This window comes from Cricetulus griseus, chromosome 5, assembly GCF_003668045.3.
Source record: "Cricetulus griseus strain 17A/GY chromosome 5, alternate assembly CriGri-PICRH-1.0, whole genome shotgun sequence".
NCBI lineage: Eukaryota > Metazoa > Chordata > Mammalia > Rodentia > Cricetidae > Cricetulus > Cricetulus griseus.
In genome coordinates, this window is record NC_048598.1 from 40,919,516 (window position 1) to 40,933,345 (window position 13,830).

A 13,830-nucleotide genomic window follows, 5' to 3' on the forward strand; every position below is an offset into this window, starting at 1 on the left:
AAAATAGGATTACATCATTTCTCCCCTCTTACTCAACTCCTGAAACCCTTACTCTGAAATCTGTTTAACTCATACACACTGCCACACACATCACACACACACACACACACACACACACACACACACACACACACACACACACACACACACACACACACACACACACACACACACACACAACAAAGCACACTTTACAATAAATAAAATGTTTTATTTTATTTCACTGATAGCTTGATGATAGATTTTACTTTCTGAATCCAGGCAACACCTCGAGTAAGAATCCTGTCTGGAGGAAGATACTTGCAAATTAATAATGCAGATTTGGGAGACACAGCCAATTATACCTGTGTTGCCAGCAACATCGCAGGAAAGACTACAAGAGAATTTATTCTCACTGTAAATGGTAAGAAAACTTGTTGTTTCACAACTTGATTATTTCACCAGCACTATTAGAAGAGATGATAATGTTTTTCAGGAGCTTATTAAATGCGTCCTTGTGGTCACATTATTTAGTTGGAAATAGCACCTTGCTAGATGGATATTAGACCAATATTGCAAATTAATTCAACCCCAAAATGTAGATCTTGAGGTATATCACATCGTAGAGGATACACCACACACATGCACACAGACACACAGGGACACTCTCACACAGGCACATTCTCACACAGGTACATATACACACCCCATAGACACACACACCACATGCACACATGCATGCAAACACATGTACACACAGAATTATTAGCAGATCCAGATGGTCTATGCTATGCCGCTGAGAGGAAACCATCACACTACATCTGTGCATGACAAATGGCCCATCATTTAGTTTGCCTTTATTGCTGGTGGCTTGATAGCATACTGTACACTCACAGTGTTACAGTTTTCTTAAACACTGTCATTCTACTGTAATTTTCCTAAATATGCATAACTCGCTGCCAAACCTTGCCAATATTCAGGAAGATATGTAGATTTCCCTCCATAACAATCCCTTTGGATTTTAACACAAGAAATTTTACAACATACTGCATGACCCACACAACTAATATCTCTAATACTAAAATTAAAGTTCAGGCTTTGTATTCCCACATGAACTCTATGATTAATAAAATGTCTGTTCTGGGACTCTCTTGATTAACCACAGATGTGCTTTTCATTAAAACAGCCCACTTTCTGTTCTTTATTTAAAGTGAAGCTGTTCCAGCATTAACATTCTTTGACCATTATTTGGCTAAAGAGAAATAAGAAATATCAACGTTAATTTACATCAGACCGAAGCTGAATTTTACTCACGCCTCTCTCACAGAGAGCCAGGTTTCACATACTGTGTCAAGGATTTAAATTCTCCCCATTTATTCTTTATTTTCAAATGCAGAATGTCTTGAGTAAGTCTTTAAGAGTTAGACTTTAATTCTATTTATTCCAACCTAGATTAGTGTAGACAAAGCTAATCACTTCACTTAAAGTTCTCCTTACATCTTCAGATTCTTAGTGAAGGCTGTGTTATTTATTTTAACTAGACTTGTGTTTGTTTCTTGTTCAGTTCCTCCAAGCATCAGTGGTGGTCCCCAGAGTCTCGTCACCCTCTTAAACAAGTCAATTGTACTGGAATGCTCTGCTGAAGGTGTGCCAACTCCAAGGATGACATGGAGAAAGGATGGGGCTGTGCTAGCTGGGAGCCATACAAGGTAACAGTTCTAAAAGGGCAAGAAAAATACTACAATGAGAAGTTGAAAAGTGAATCTTCAAATACTTTTCTGATGCATTGTTTTGCTCTAACTATGTTTAGAACTAATATTTTCATCCTAAGATGAGATTCAAATTTGGTATTTTGCAAGCACAATTTCCATGATCCATCAAGACCACAAGCCTGCGGAAACACACCTTCATACTGCATCCCGTCCCTCCTCCAAGGGCACTGTAAATATCTGCCACCTGAAGCAGAAAAAGACTCACAGTAGATTTCACCAAATCTTTAATGCTTATCTGAGTCACAGGGTAAATAATTGAAAATGATTGATTCAGAAGGATGTACCTCTAATCTTTCTTATAGATACTCCATCTTAGAAAATGGATTCCTTCATATTCAGTCAACACATGTCACAGATACAGGACGGTATTTGTGTATGGCAACCAATGTGGCTGGGACAGACCGTAGGCGAATAGATTTACAAGTCCATGGTAAATATATATAAATTTACAAAAAAATCCAGTCTTTGGGCCAAATTGTTGTTGTTTGTGGTTTTTTTGTTTGTTTGTTGTAACTTAAACTAGTGACCTCATGAAGAACTGCACGTCAAAGGCTAATTAAGCATATCCCACTGCATTTTAAACAAGACAAGGCTCATGCTATCTCTTTACTGTGGGTTGTATCACCATTGTACAGTTTGTGATACTTTACTGTTCCTTAGTTAGATAGCAAGTTATTAATGACAAATTCCAGGTCATCAGACATATTTCAAATAATTTGCTATTTGCTGGGTATGTTTCCCTCTTATTGTTTTAGTTCCTCCATCTATTGCTTTGGGTCCTACCAATGTAACAGTAACAGTGAACGTCCAAACTACTCTGGCTTGTGAAGCTACTGGGATACCAAAACCATCCATCTACTGGAGAAAAAATGGGCATCTTCTTAATGTGGATCAAAATCAAAATTCATACAGGCAAGATTAATTCACTTATTTTAAATATGTGTTCATTTCCAGCTGACACAATTGTACATAGTTATTGGTACTGTTGGTTTTTAATACATTTATATGATGTATAATGACTAGGTTAGGATAATTGGCAGATCTGTGACCCCATACACACACATTTCTCTGTGTTGAGAACATTAAAAATCCCTTCTAACATCTATTTTGAAATGTTTGGATAATTACTGTCAGACATACTCCTCTAAGCATCTGCATTTCTGTGCCGCCTTTACCACACGTCCCTCCACTGTATCATTCTGTTAGCCCAAAGTTTTTGTTTGTTTACTTTTGGAAACTCAAACTCACAGAGATCTACCTGCCTCTGTCTCCCGAGTGCTGAGATTAAAAGCATGCACCTCTACTGCCCGGTCTCAACTTTTTATCTTCAATATATAATGAGAACAAACAGCCTTCTCTGTGCCTGGCCACTTTCCCTTAGCATAATGCCATAAAGATGATTCCATTGAACAATCCAATGTAGCATTTCAAAAACATTTTTTTAATTAACTAAAGTTTTAACCCCATCAATAGGGACAGTAAATACATAAAGAATAAAGAATTGTCCAGTTGGTAGAAAATATTTCCCTTAATATGGAATTTGATTTCCAACCTATTTTTTTTTAAAAAATAAAATGTACAACTTTTCTATACACAAGCCCTATGTGGCTGTTGGAGATGTACTGGTAACTTTGCTGGCGGATTTGAAGATGCTTTATGTGAAGTGTTTCAGGTGGAGTCAGGGACACATCCCGTGCTATTAAACAGTGGCTGTCAATATATTTTGTCCACTAGGAGAAGCAGTATGATTATGATACATGCATTCAGCAAATGCAAGATTCAGTGTTCAGACAATTCCTCCAGGCAACTGTTTCTTACTAACATAAGGGTTACTGCAATTGTCAAAAAGTAAATTTCAGTATTTAGCACACAAATTTCATTGCTAAGTTATATGAACCTTAAAAGCAAGAAGCCCATTTTAGTCAGATAGCCTCAAGACAGTGGATTTCTAACTTTGTCACTACATGGTTTTTAAACAGACATTTTATTTGGTCATGCAAATTTGACATGCAAAATTTGCATCAGATAATTATGCTCACTTAACACACAGGGGGAGCCCTTTTCCCTCAGCTAACCTCGGTACCTTACTATGCTGCCTGCAAAATATGGAAGCTAGTGTATGGAACCTCACGTGTGGAATCTCTCTTCTAGGCTCCTTTCTTCGGGTTCCCTTGTAATTATTTCCCCCTCCGTGGATGACACTGCCAGTTATGAATGCACTGTGACGAGTGATGCTGGAGAGGACAAGAGAACAGTGCATCTCACTGTCCAAGGTAGAACTAGCTTGGAAGTAAATAGAATGACATATGCTTCTGTCTTTTCACAGCCTTTCTGTACCTACTTGACACTCACTCTCTGAGCATCAGGAAGAAGGGGGACAAAATGGCTTCGGGAATGAATGTGTAAGCAATGGAATGGAAATGTGTGGTTTTCTCTTGTTGCTGTTTTAGTTCCTCCCGCCATAGCAGATGAGCCTACGGATTTCCTGGTAACCAGACAGGCTCCAGCAGTCATGACCTGCACTGCTTCTGGAGTTCCAGTTCCCTCAGTTCACTGGACCAAAAATGGCATAAGACTGCTTCCTAGAGGGGACGGTTATCGGATTCTGTCCTCAGGTAACAAAAACATGTTCTACTGATTGGAGTAGTTAGCAATGGTGGCCTTGGCCAGCCTTTTGTTACAACATAATGAAAATGAAAAAGAAAAAAAAAACCCTTTATTCCTAAAATGCAATTATGATAAGAAGGGGAAGTAGATTTTAAAAGGGGAGGATAGAAACAAAAAATAGTGTAGTATCTAAAACTGATCTTATAAGCATGGTCACACGTACACTAAACTGCAGACTTAGCAAATTCTCTCTCCTTACCTGAGAGTCATACTTTTTCCACTGACCAAATAAAATGTCTGTTTAAAAACCATGTAGTGACAAAGACAGAAATCCACTGTCTTGAGACTATCTGACTAAAATGGATTTCTTGTTTTTAAGGTTCATATAACTTAGCAATGAAATTTGTGTGCTAAATACTGAAATTTACTTTTTGACAATTGCAATAATCATAATTTGTACAATTTTTGGTACTGAGGGGAAAATGATTTAACTGAATGAAAACATGGGTGATTTTCACTGAAAATAAATCCTTACTAGGCAGGTATAACAGAGACAGACTGAGTAGCACCTCATGTCCTGAGATTTCAGGAGTGTGTGTATTGTTCTAAGAGAATTTGTGTGTTTCTTGAATACATGGGAAATAATGGGACATTAACTATAAACATATAGCTTCGGTTTTAAAGGAGTATATTTTGGCTATCTAGGGTAGATATGTAGATTTGTTAAAATTCTATCATAAAATAGAAGGTGGCTACACCAGTGTAATCACAAAGTTCTGTGTTAGAAACCAGTGTAGAAGTTTCTTGAGATTATAAGTAGAGTTGCCATAAAGTCATCAACTCCATCCAGGGTCTCTATCCAAGACGTGAAATCCTGTCTGCACACAGACTCCATTAGAGATGCTCACACAGTCATTCACAATAGCTGAGAGGGAGAGCCATTCAGATGCCCATCAGCTGGTGAACAGACACACAAAAGTGGTATTGTCCACAAACAGGAAACCTGTTTGGCTGTAAAGAAATGGATGCAATACTGCACTTGCTAAAAATGAATGAATCTCAAAAATATGCTTGTAGTGAAATTAGTCAGTAACAACAGCAAAAAGCCAGAGTGTGTGATTCCACCTTGACAGAGTACTTAGAAAAGGCAAACCTGTAGGGGAAGCAGGTGGGTGGTTATGGCCCAGAGGTGGGTTTGGAAGCTGGGAGTGACCGCAAATAGACACTAGTCTGTTGAAAGGTTTCAAAAATTAGGTTGCTTTATCATTAATTAACTCTGCAAATATCAGGAAAAAAACTCATTAAATGGTATTCTTGGTGGCCTTTCTGATAAATAAAGTGTGCATCAATAAAGCTATTACCAAATTAAGCACTTGTTGATGACTTTAAAAAACATGAGAAAGACATAACTCATTGAATTAGGAAAATAAAGGTACTCTATATTAAAACTTTTTCTGTGGGAGACAGAGACATGAAGATGGTAAGCTCCAGGTCAGTTTGAGTTACATGTGAGGTTTCAGGATAGTCTGGGCTCTGAGGCAAGACCCTGTCACAAAAACAAACAAGAAAAAGAAAAGCACTTTTTTTTTCCCCTGTAGGAGCAATTGAGATATTTGCTACCCAACTAAACCATGCAGGAAGATACACTTGCCTCGCTCGAAATTCAGCTGGCTCAGCACACCGGCATGTAACCCTTCGTGTCCAAGGTATACAAGGCTGTTTGTTCAGTAAAGTCTTGCTGGGCCCATGGAGCTCTTCTCTAGCATGTGCAAAGCCTGGGGCTTGCCCCAAGCACCATGCACTAAATGTTTGCTGCTCTTGGAGGTAGGAATAATTATTTATTTAGGTTTTCATTGTCACATTTATTTTTAAAAGATGGTATTATGTCATAGTAATGCCTTGGGAATATGTAAACCTGGAACATATTATTCAATAGATGAAAATTACACATGGATGACAAAACCCACAGAACAACCTAAAAAATATGTTTCTTCTTTGGGTTTTGTGATCTCTTCCAACATTGATTATTTTTTCCATTAGAGTTCTTTTACTACAGCTGCTATATAACAAGATCTAAAGAACATAAGAAGGCCAGTCATAGCTTTTCTCTTGTACAATCAACTCACTGATGTTTGGGGATTGTGGATTTAGCACATTGAAGCTTGTCACTGTAACAGGCTGTTCTGTTTTATAATAAGCAATGTTATTCTTTTTGTTGGTTGGATTCGCAGAGCCTCCAGTCATTCAGCCCCAGCCAAGTGAACTGGATGTCATTCTAAACAACCCCATCTTACTTCCATGTGAAGCAGCAGGAACACCCAGTCCATTCATTACTTGGCAAAAAGAAGGCATCAATGTCATTGCCTCAGGTACCTACCATGATTTCATGGGAGATACGTGCAGCATACATAGTGCTTTGTGATTCAGAAATCTGTCTGACTTTTTATAAAGCGAAAGTAAAATTTCTTTTCACTCTGTTTTTGGCTATGGTGTAGGCAAAAGCCTTGCTGTTCTTCCTAGTGGCAGCTTGCAGATCTCCAGAGCTGTTCGAGAGGATGCTGGCACTTACATGTGTGTGGCTCAGAACTCTGCTGGTACAGCCTTAGGAAAAATCAAGCTGAATGTACAAGGTACTTGAGTAATTTATACTCTTTGAATTCCAAGATGTGTGTAATGATAGATACTAATTGTTCATATGCAATTATTATGCTTGCTCCTCCCCACAGCTATCTTCACTCTTAGCTTATAGTATATTACCTTTTCCCCTAGAATCTTCCTATAGAAGATGGTGTAACATTGTTCTTTTCACATCGTATGAGAAAACTAGGACCTCCATCGTATGAAGCACTACTTGATGGAAATCAGATAAATTGAGCGATTTTGTTAGGTCAGTGGTTAGGGTACTACTCTTTGGGGTAAGGAATGAGATAATAGATCAACAATGAATAAAGCTATCTTGCTAAGTGTCTATGCTGGTGTGACCAGACAGTGGTTGCCGCATCTATCTTGACCAGCAAGAGAAACACGACCACGACTCTTCTTCAAGCAGTTTTATTCAGGAACCTTGTACATTAGCTTCTCCCTTCTCCCAGCCCCCGAAAGCCCTTAAGTAGATGCTCAGTGCCCAATCAGCTCATGCCATCTGGCAATCCCGGATAGGCCACAGAAGGAGGAAGCACACCAGATGCCTCAAGCACTTCCAAATAAGGCTTGTTTACAGCTAAGCCAGGCGCCATCTTAGGGCTGTGGCTCCCCACAAGTGGTGGGCAAGAAAAGCATGAAAGGGAGTAGACCCAAACAGGGCCATTGATAAAGGAGCAGACATACTATAATAGGGTTGGCTGCATTCTCTGCACAATGTGAAGGGTGAAGCCAGAATTCCAGTTCAGTGTGGACTAGACATTTTTGGGTGCTGTGTAGATAATGCCTTTAAGGATAGGAAAGAGTGGAGCTGTCTAGTTGAGGTACCATGACCTGAGAGAGAGGGCCAAGCTTTGAGCTTCATAAGAGTTAGGAGAGATTATAGATTATAGATGTCTTTGGAGGTGTAAAAGCCAAGACTGTTGATGCATTTCAAGATCAGAAGAAGAGATTTGTGTTTGCTGAGCTTCAAGTTAGAGCTTGAAGAACTAGAAGTGCCATGAGGGAACACTAAGAGGAGGAAGCCATGGTTTCTGCTGAATCACATTGAATGCAGGGAACTTAAAAATCTTGATGCAAATGTCAGCTACAACATTGACTGTGTATTAGAGTTCATGACAGGTGTATAGTGTAAGACAAGAGCTCGTAAACAGTCAGTGTTAAATGCAGAGAGTAGATGTGATTCCCTGAGGAAAGAGCATGGACAGAAAAAAAGACTAAGGACAAAGTCCTGGGACAGCGCATAGTTTTGAACTCTGACAACAGAGACTACACGGAGGAGGCAGAGGAAACCTGGTTGGAGGCTGGAGGAGAATAATGTTTAAGAGAGTAGTTTGGGATGCACTGTAGTCACAGAAGACTCCGAGTCAAAATTATTCATTAGTTTCCGCAACATTGTGGTCATAAAAATAGAGCTTCATATTTGAATTTTTCTTCACTAAGTGGTTAAAATGGTTGAACAACAAAGAGACAAAGACACATTAAATATCAGATAGTATCTAATCATTCCATAAACAGAGAGAGATAACTGTAGTCCTCAGAGGCTCGAGAGATTCTAGACAGGGCTGTCCTTGTAAATGGAATGTGCTGTGGGAAGCACACATTCAACCAGGTAATTCTAGGTGCTGTAAGTAATCTTAGCACTGACATTTTGAGTCATTTTATGGTGAATGGTTTAAGTCTTGTTAGAGAATCCCAATCGGGTCACTGAAATGGGAAAAATGTCTATATAGTTATTTTCTGGAATCCATTCCTCTGTGCATTCATTTGTAAATACTGTACTGTGTTGAGACATCATGATAAGCTCTCTGGAAAATGCATGGGTGAAAATATCTGTGAGCACTGTAGTATTTTACAATGCCTGCAGGGGTCCATTTTAGAAGTTTAAATAGCCAAAAGTGGATCTAGAAAGTTTGTGGATGGTTAAACACTTCTCTAGACCCTCATGATTCTCTAAAACACTGTTCTGATGAGACCCTTTGCAAACCCTCATGAATATGTGTATCTCATTTAAAATCAATTACTGCTTACATTTGTTAATGTATAAAGACCTGTTTTCTGAAATAAGCTAATGAATTGTAATATTCCAGACAAGACCAAACTACAGCGTTCAGTTCTGACAGTCTAGAAGATGTGGGGCTTTGTTTCCTTGAGATGTTACTTTACTGCCACAGAGCTATGGGAGGTAATCTGTACTCTCAGTTTGTGCCTTCTGTCGTTTAGTTCCTCCAGCCATCACTTCTCATCAGAAGGAGTATGTTGTTGCTGTGGATAAACCTGTCTCTCTACTGTGTGAGGCAGAGGGCTTCCCATCCCCTGACATTACGTGGCATAAAGATGGTCATGCGCTTACTGAATCCATCCGCCAGCGCATCCTGAACTCAGGCGCTCTGCAGATAGCATTTGCTCAGCCTGATGATGCTGGTCGGTACACATGCATGGCAGCTAACGCGGCAGGGTCAAGCAGCGTGAGCACCACACTCACTGTCCATGGTAGGTTGTTTAACATGATTTATTTCTGTCTGCTGTGTCACTGTGGCAACAAGAAAAGATCACCAAGAACAAATGTGATGGAAGTCAAAGCCAGAGTGGTGTGGAGAAGAGTGTCTGTGTGCTTGACTTTCAAGTTTGTGTACCCAAGCTGTGTTTGCTTGTGTGTGTACACATCTGTGTGAGAGATGACATCAGTTTTTCCAGGAAAATCAGTGTATGACTGGCACCCCCTTCATACTGTGACTGTTGGGGTTGTCTGGCTTATGGGGTGACCATGTGTGTTCTGTGGCTCTTCTGTTTCACTTCTTGAAGCTTCAAGCCATTTGGGCTCAAAAATAATAAGCATATGACCTAGATAATATAGGCAGTTTGAACCTCATAAGAACTAAAGATTCATTTGATTCATTATTGCAAAGTAATGCAACATTCATCTATACATTTTTTTTCTTTTCTTTGTATTAAGATATATAACAAAGTATCTAAAAATCAGCATTAATGAGCTGGAGAGATAGCTCAGTCATTAAAAGCATTGGTTGCTCTTCTAGAAAACCCTGGTTCAATTCCCAGCACCCACATGGCAACTCAAAGAAGTCTGTGAAGCCAGCTCAGGGGATCCAATACCTTCTTCTGGCCTCCATGGGCACTGGGCATAAATGTGTACAGACACACATGCAAGCAAAATACTCATGCACATAAAATAATCTTTAATATATATTTTAAAAGTAAAGTAAATATCAGGATTAAAATGTTAGTTTTATTGTGTTTTTCAAGACTAATGATAGCATTTCTATTAGTGTTACTGGTAGGAAACAATAACAAAATAAGCTTTCTCCAACTACTATTTTCTGGAGTATCTTTTTTTAAATCAGTGGCTTTTGCTCTTTACTTTATTAAAAATTTGCAAAATCTTTATTTTCAAGTGCATCTGACTTTGCTTCAACTTCAAAGCAAGCATGATTATTTCAAGTAGAATTCTTTTTAATTAAGTAATATATTCGAGTTAAAAATCAGCATTTCTGAGTTTTCCAAATAACCTTCTTGCTTTTAGTTAATCTATTGAACTAGTGTTTGCACATTTAATCTTTAAGCAAAAAAGTTGTTAAAGCAAAAATGTTGTTCTTTTCAAATATCTGTAGATATTTTATCAAAATTGTCCGTGTGTCAAGTAACAACAAAACCATTAATATCGTTTTAAAATACAAGCCTCAATACCTGTGCACCAAGGTATATAATAAGGGCACACATTTTTTGGTGAACCATTAAAACCAAAACTGCAGTCATAGGCAATTAAAAAACAAAAACAAAAATACTTCTAGCTAACAAGTAGGTTTGATATATGGTTTATTTTCCAAATTATTTAAAAACTATTTTTAAAATTAGGCATAGATATTAAAAGTACCATGTATGGCCAAAGGCCAATGCCACCTAAAAAGTCACAGCCTTAAGGTTTTACTTCAAACAAATAAAAAAATAAAAGAAAGCTACAATGTGCAAGGTATGGTAGCACTGGGCTGAAATTCGAGCACTTGACATATATATATATATATTATGGTTTCCAGCTCGGTGTTTCTTTTTCCCTCTTTTTTTAAATTTAGAAACAATCTTATTTTACATATAAATCCCTCCATTTCCTCTCTCTCCTACCCTCCTATTTCCCCAACTGATGCACCTCCCACCCACTCCCCAATGATAATGAGGCCTTCCATGGGAGATCCTCAAAGTCTGTCACATCTTTTGGGGAAGGGCCTAGGCCCTCCTCCATGTATCTGGGCTGAGAGAGTATCCCTCCATAGGGAATGGGCTCCCGACATCCATTTGTGCTCTAGGGATAAGTACTGGATCCACTGTTAGAGTTCCCATAGACTGCCCAGGCCTCCTAACTGGCACCCACATTCAGAGGGCTTGGTTCGGTCCAATGTTGGTTCCCCAGCTTTATGACTGGGGTCCATGTACTCTCACTATGTCAGGTAAGCTGGTTCTGAAGGTTTCTCCAGCAAGGTCTTGACTCTTTTGCCCATCCCTCTTCACTTTCTACAACTGGATTCCAGGAATATGGCTCAGTGCTTAACCACATGTGGGTGTCTGCTTCTGCTTCTGCTTCCATCAGCTACTGTATGAAGGCTCTAGGATGGCAATTAAAGTGGTCATCAACCTCATTATAGGGGAAGGGCATCAAAGGCAGCCTCTCCATTACTGCTTAGATTCTTAGTTGGTGTCATCTTTGTGGATCTCTGAACATTTCCCTAGTGCCAGATTTCTCCCTAAATCTATACTGACTCCATCTATTAAGGTATCTCTTTCCTTGCTCTCCTCTATTCCTCCCCTGACTCATCTTCCTGCTCCCGCATGTTCTCCTCCCCTCTCCTCTTCTCCCCTTCTCTTTTTCCTATCTCCCGTACACCCAATTTACTCAGAAGCTCTTATCTCTTTCCCCTTCTCCAGGGGACCATGTGTGTCTCTCTTAGGGTCCTCCTTGTTTCCTGAAGGTGTGAATTGTAGGCTGGTAATTCTTTGCTTTGTGTCTAATATCCGTGTATGAGTGAGTACATACCATGTTTTTCATTCTGTGAATGGGTTACCTCACTCAGAATGGTTTCTTCTAGTTCCATCCATTTTCCTGCAAATTTCAAGATTCCATTGTTTCTTTTCTGCTGAGTAGTACTCCATTGTGTAAATGTACCCCATTCTCTTTATCCATTCTTCAGTTGAGGGGCATCTAGGCTGCTTCCAGTTTCTGGCTATTACAAATAGTGCTGCTATGAACATAGTTGAACAGATGTCCTTGTTGTATGACTGTGCATGCTTTGGATATATGCCTAAGACTGGAATTGCTGGATTTGAGGTAAACTGATTCCCATTTTCCTGAGGAACTACCATACTGATTTCTAAAGTGACTGTACAAGTTTGCACTCCCATCAGCAATGAAGTAGTGTTCCCCTTTCTCCACATCCTCTCCAGCATGGATTGTCATTGGTGTTTTTGATTTTAGCCATTCTGACAGGAGTAAGATGGTATCTCAGAGTTGTTTTGATTTGCATTTCCTTGCTGGCTAAGGATGTTGAACACTTTCTTAAGTGTCTTTCAGTCACTTTTGATTCCTCTATTGAGGATTCTCTATTTAGTTCTGTACCCCACTTTTTAATTGGATTGTTTGGTGTTTTGGAGACTAGCTTATTGAGTTCTTTGTATATTTTGGAAATCAGTCCCCTGTCAGATGTGGGGTTGGTGAACATCTTTTCCCATTCTGTAGGCTGCCATTTTGTCTTGTTGACTGTGTCCTTTGCCCTACAAAAGCTTCTCAGTTTCAGCTTGGTGTTTCTGTGGGATTCCCAAGTACGTGAACGAGTGGGTTTTTTATTCCCTCATGCTCCTTTCCTTTTGTTTGTTTGTTTTGTCCAATTCCAATGTGTTAGTTTTTGTTATACTTTCGTATTTTATTATCCCTTAGAACCCTGTTTGTTTTCTAATGAGAGACAGAAAGGGGTGTGTCCAGAAGGGAAAAGATGTAGGAACTACCTGGAAGGATTAGAGGGAAGGGAAACTGTAATCAGGACATATTATGTGAGAGAAAAATCTATTTTCAATAAAAGGAAAGAAAGAGGACATGAAGTTTAGAGGGAGATGTGCTGGAGGGATTTGGGGAGGAGTTGTACAGGGAAAGAAGAATGGACACAAGTAGTAGACATTGTATACATGAATGAAATGAAATCAAAATGAAAACTTCATTTTCAAAGAATAAATAGGAAATACTATTTAAGAACTTGTTTCTTTCATGCAGCAATAGACTAATAGGTTTTGTTTTTGTCATATTCCTAGCAAAGTCACAGGGGTCTTTTACGTGTTGACTTTTCAATGTGAGCTCAATTTTCTGGGTGACTGTCTTTAAATTCTTTGTAGTACCTCCTAAGATCCAAAGTACGGAAGTACACTACACGGTCAATGAGAACTCCCAAGCTGTTCTCCCGTGTGTTGCTGATGGAATCCCCACGCCTGCAATTCACTGGGAAAAAGACAGTGTTCTTATAGCCAACTTGTTAGGGAAATACACTGCCCAGCCATATGGAGAGCTCATCTTGGAAAATGTTGTGGTAAGTTTAATGGATGTGAATACAGACAGGAGAGCCAAGTGATTAATCCACCTCCTTTTTCTTCTTCTTGATTTAGCTCGGAAGTATTTCCTTTAATACTGAAAGGAAATACTCTTATAAATTCAATGAAAGATTGATTTCTCTTGCATTTCATTTTATATGCTTGGAATTAGAAGTGTGTTTGACAAAAGAGCTGACACCAATAAATGGCCTCCTCCTAAAATGATTGTTTTACTTTTGTGGAAAAATTC

At 39.0% G+C, this 13,830-nt stretch overlaps 1 protein-coding gene across 1 annotated transcript in view; it reads left to right on the top strand.

Moving 5' to 3' along the window:
• The window catches only part of Hmcn1 (hemicentin 1), a 439,469-nt gene that overhangs the window by 366,189 nt on the left and 59,450 nt on the right, over positions 1-13,830 (top strand). Inside the window, exons 72-82 of the mRNA XM_027417405.2 lie at positions 262-403; positions 1,544-1,688; positions 2,054-2,181; positions 2,507-2,663; positions 3,903-4,024; positions 4,202-4,366; positions 5,957-6,064; positions 6,590-6,727; positions 6,854-6,988; positions 9,222-9,491; positions 13,389-13,579. Coding sequence (XP_027273206.1) covers positions 262-403; positions 1,544-1,688; positions 2,054-2,181; positions 2,507-2,663; positions 3,903-4,024; positions 4,202-4,366; positions 5,957-6,064; positions 6,590-6,727; positions 6,854-6,988; positions 9,222-9,491; positions 13,389-13,579 — 1,701 coding nt within the window. The remainder of the gene's footprint in view (positions 1-261; positions 404-1,543; positions 1,689-2,053; positions 2,182-2,506; positions 2,664-3,902; positions 4,025-4,201; positions 4,367-5,956; positions 6,065-6,589; positions 6,728-6,853; positions 6,989-9,221; positions 9,492-13,388; positions 13,580-13,830) is intronic.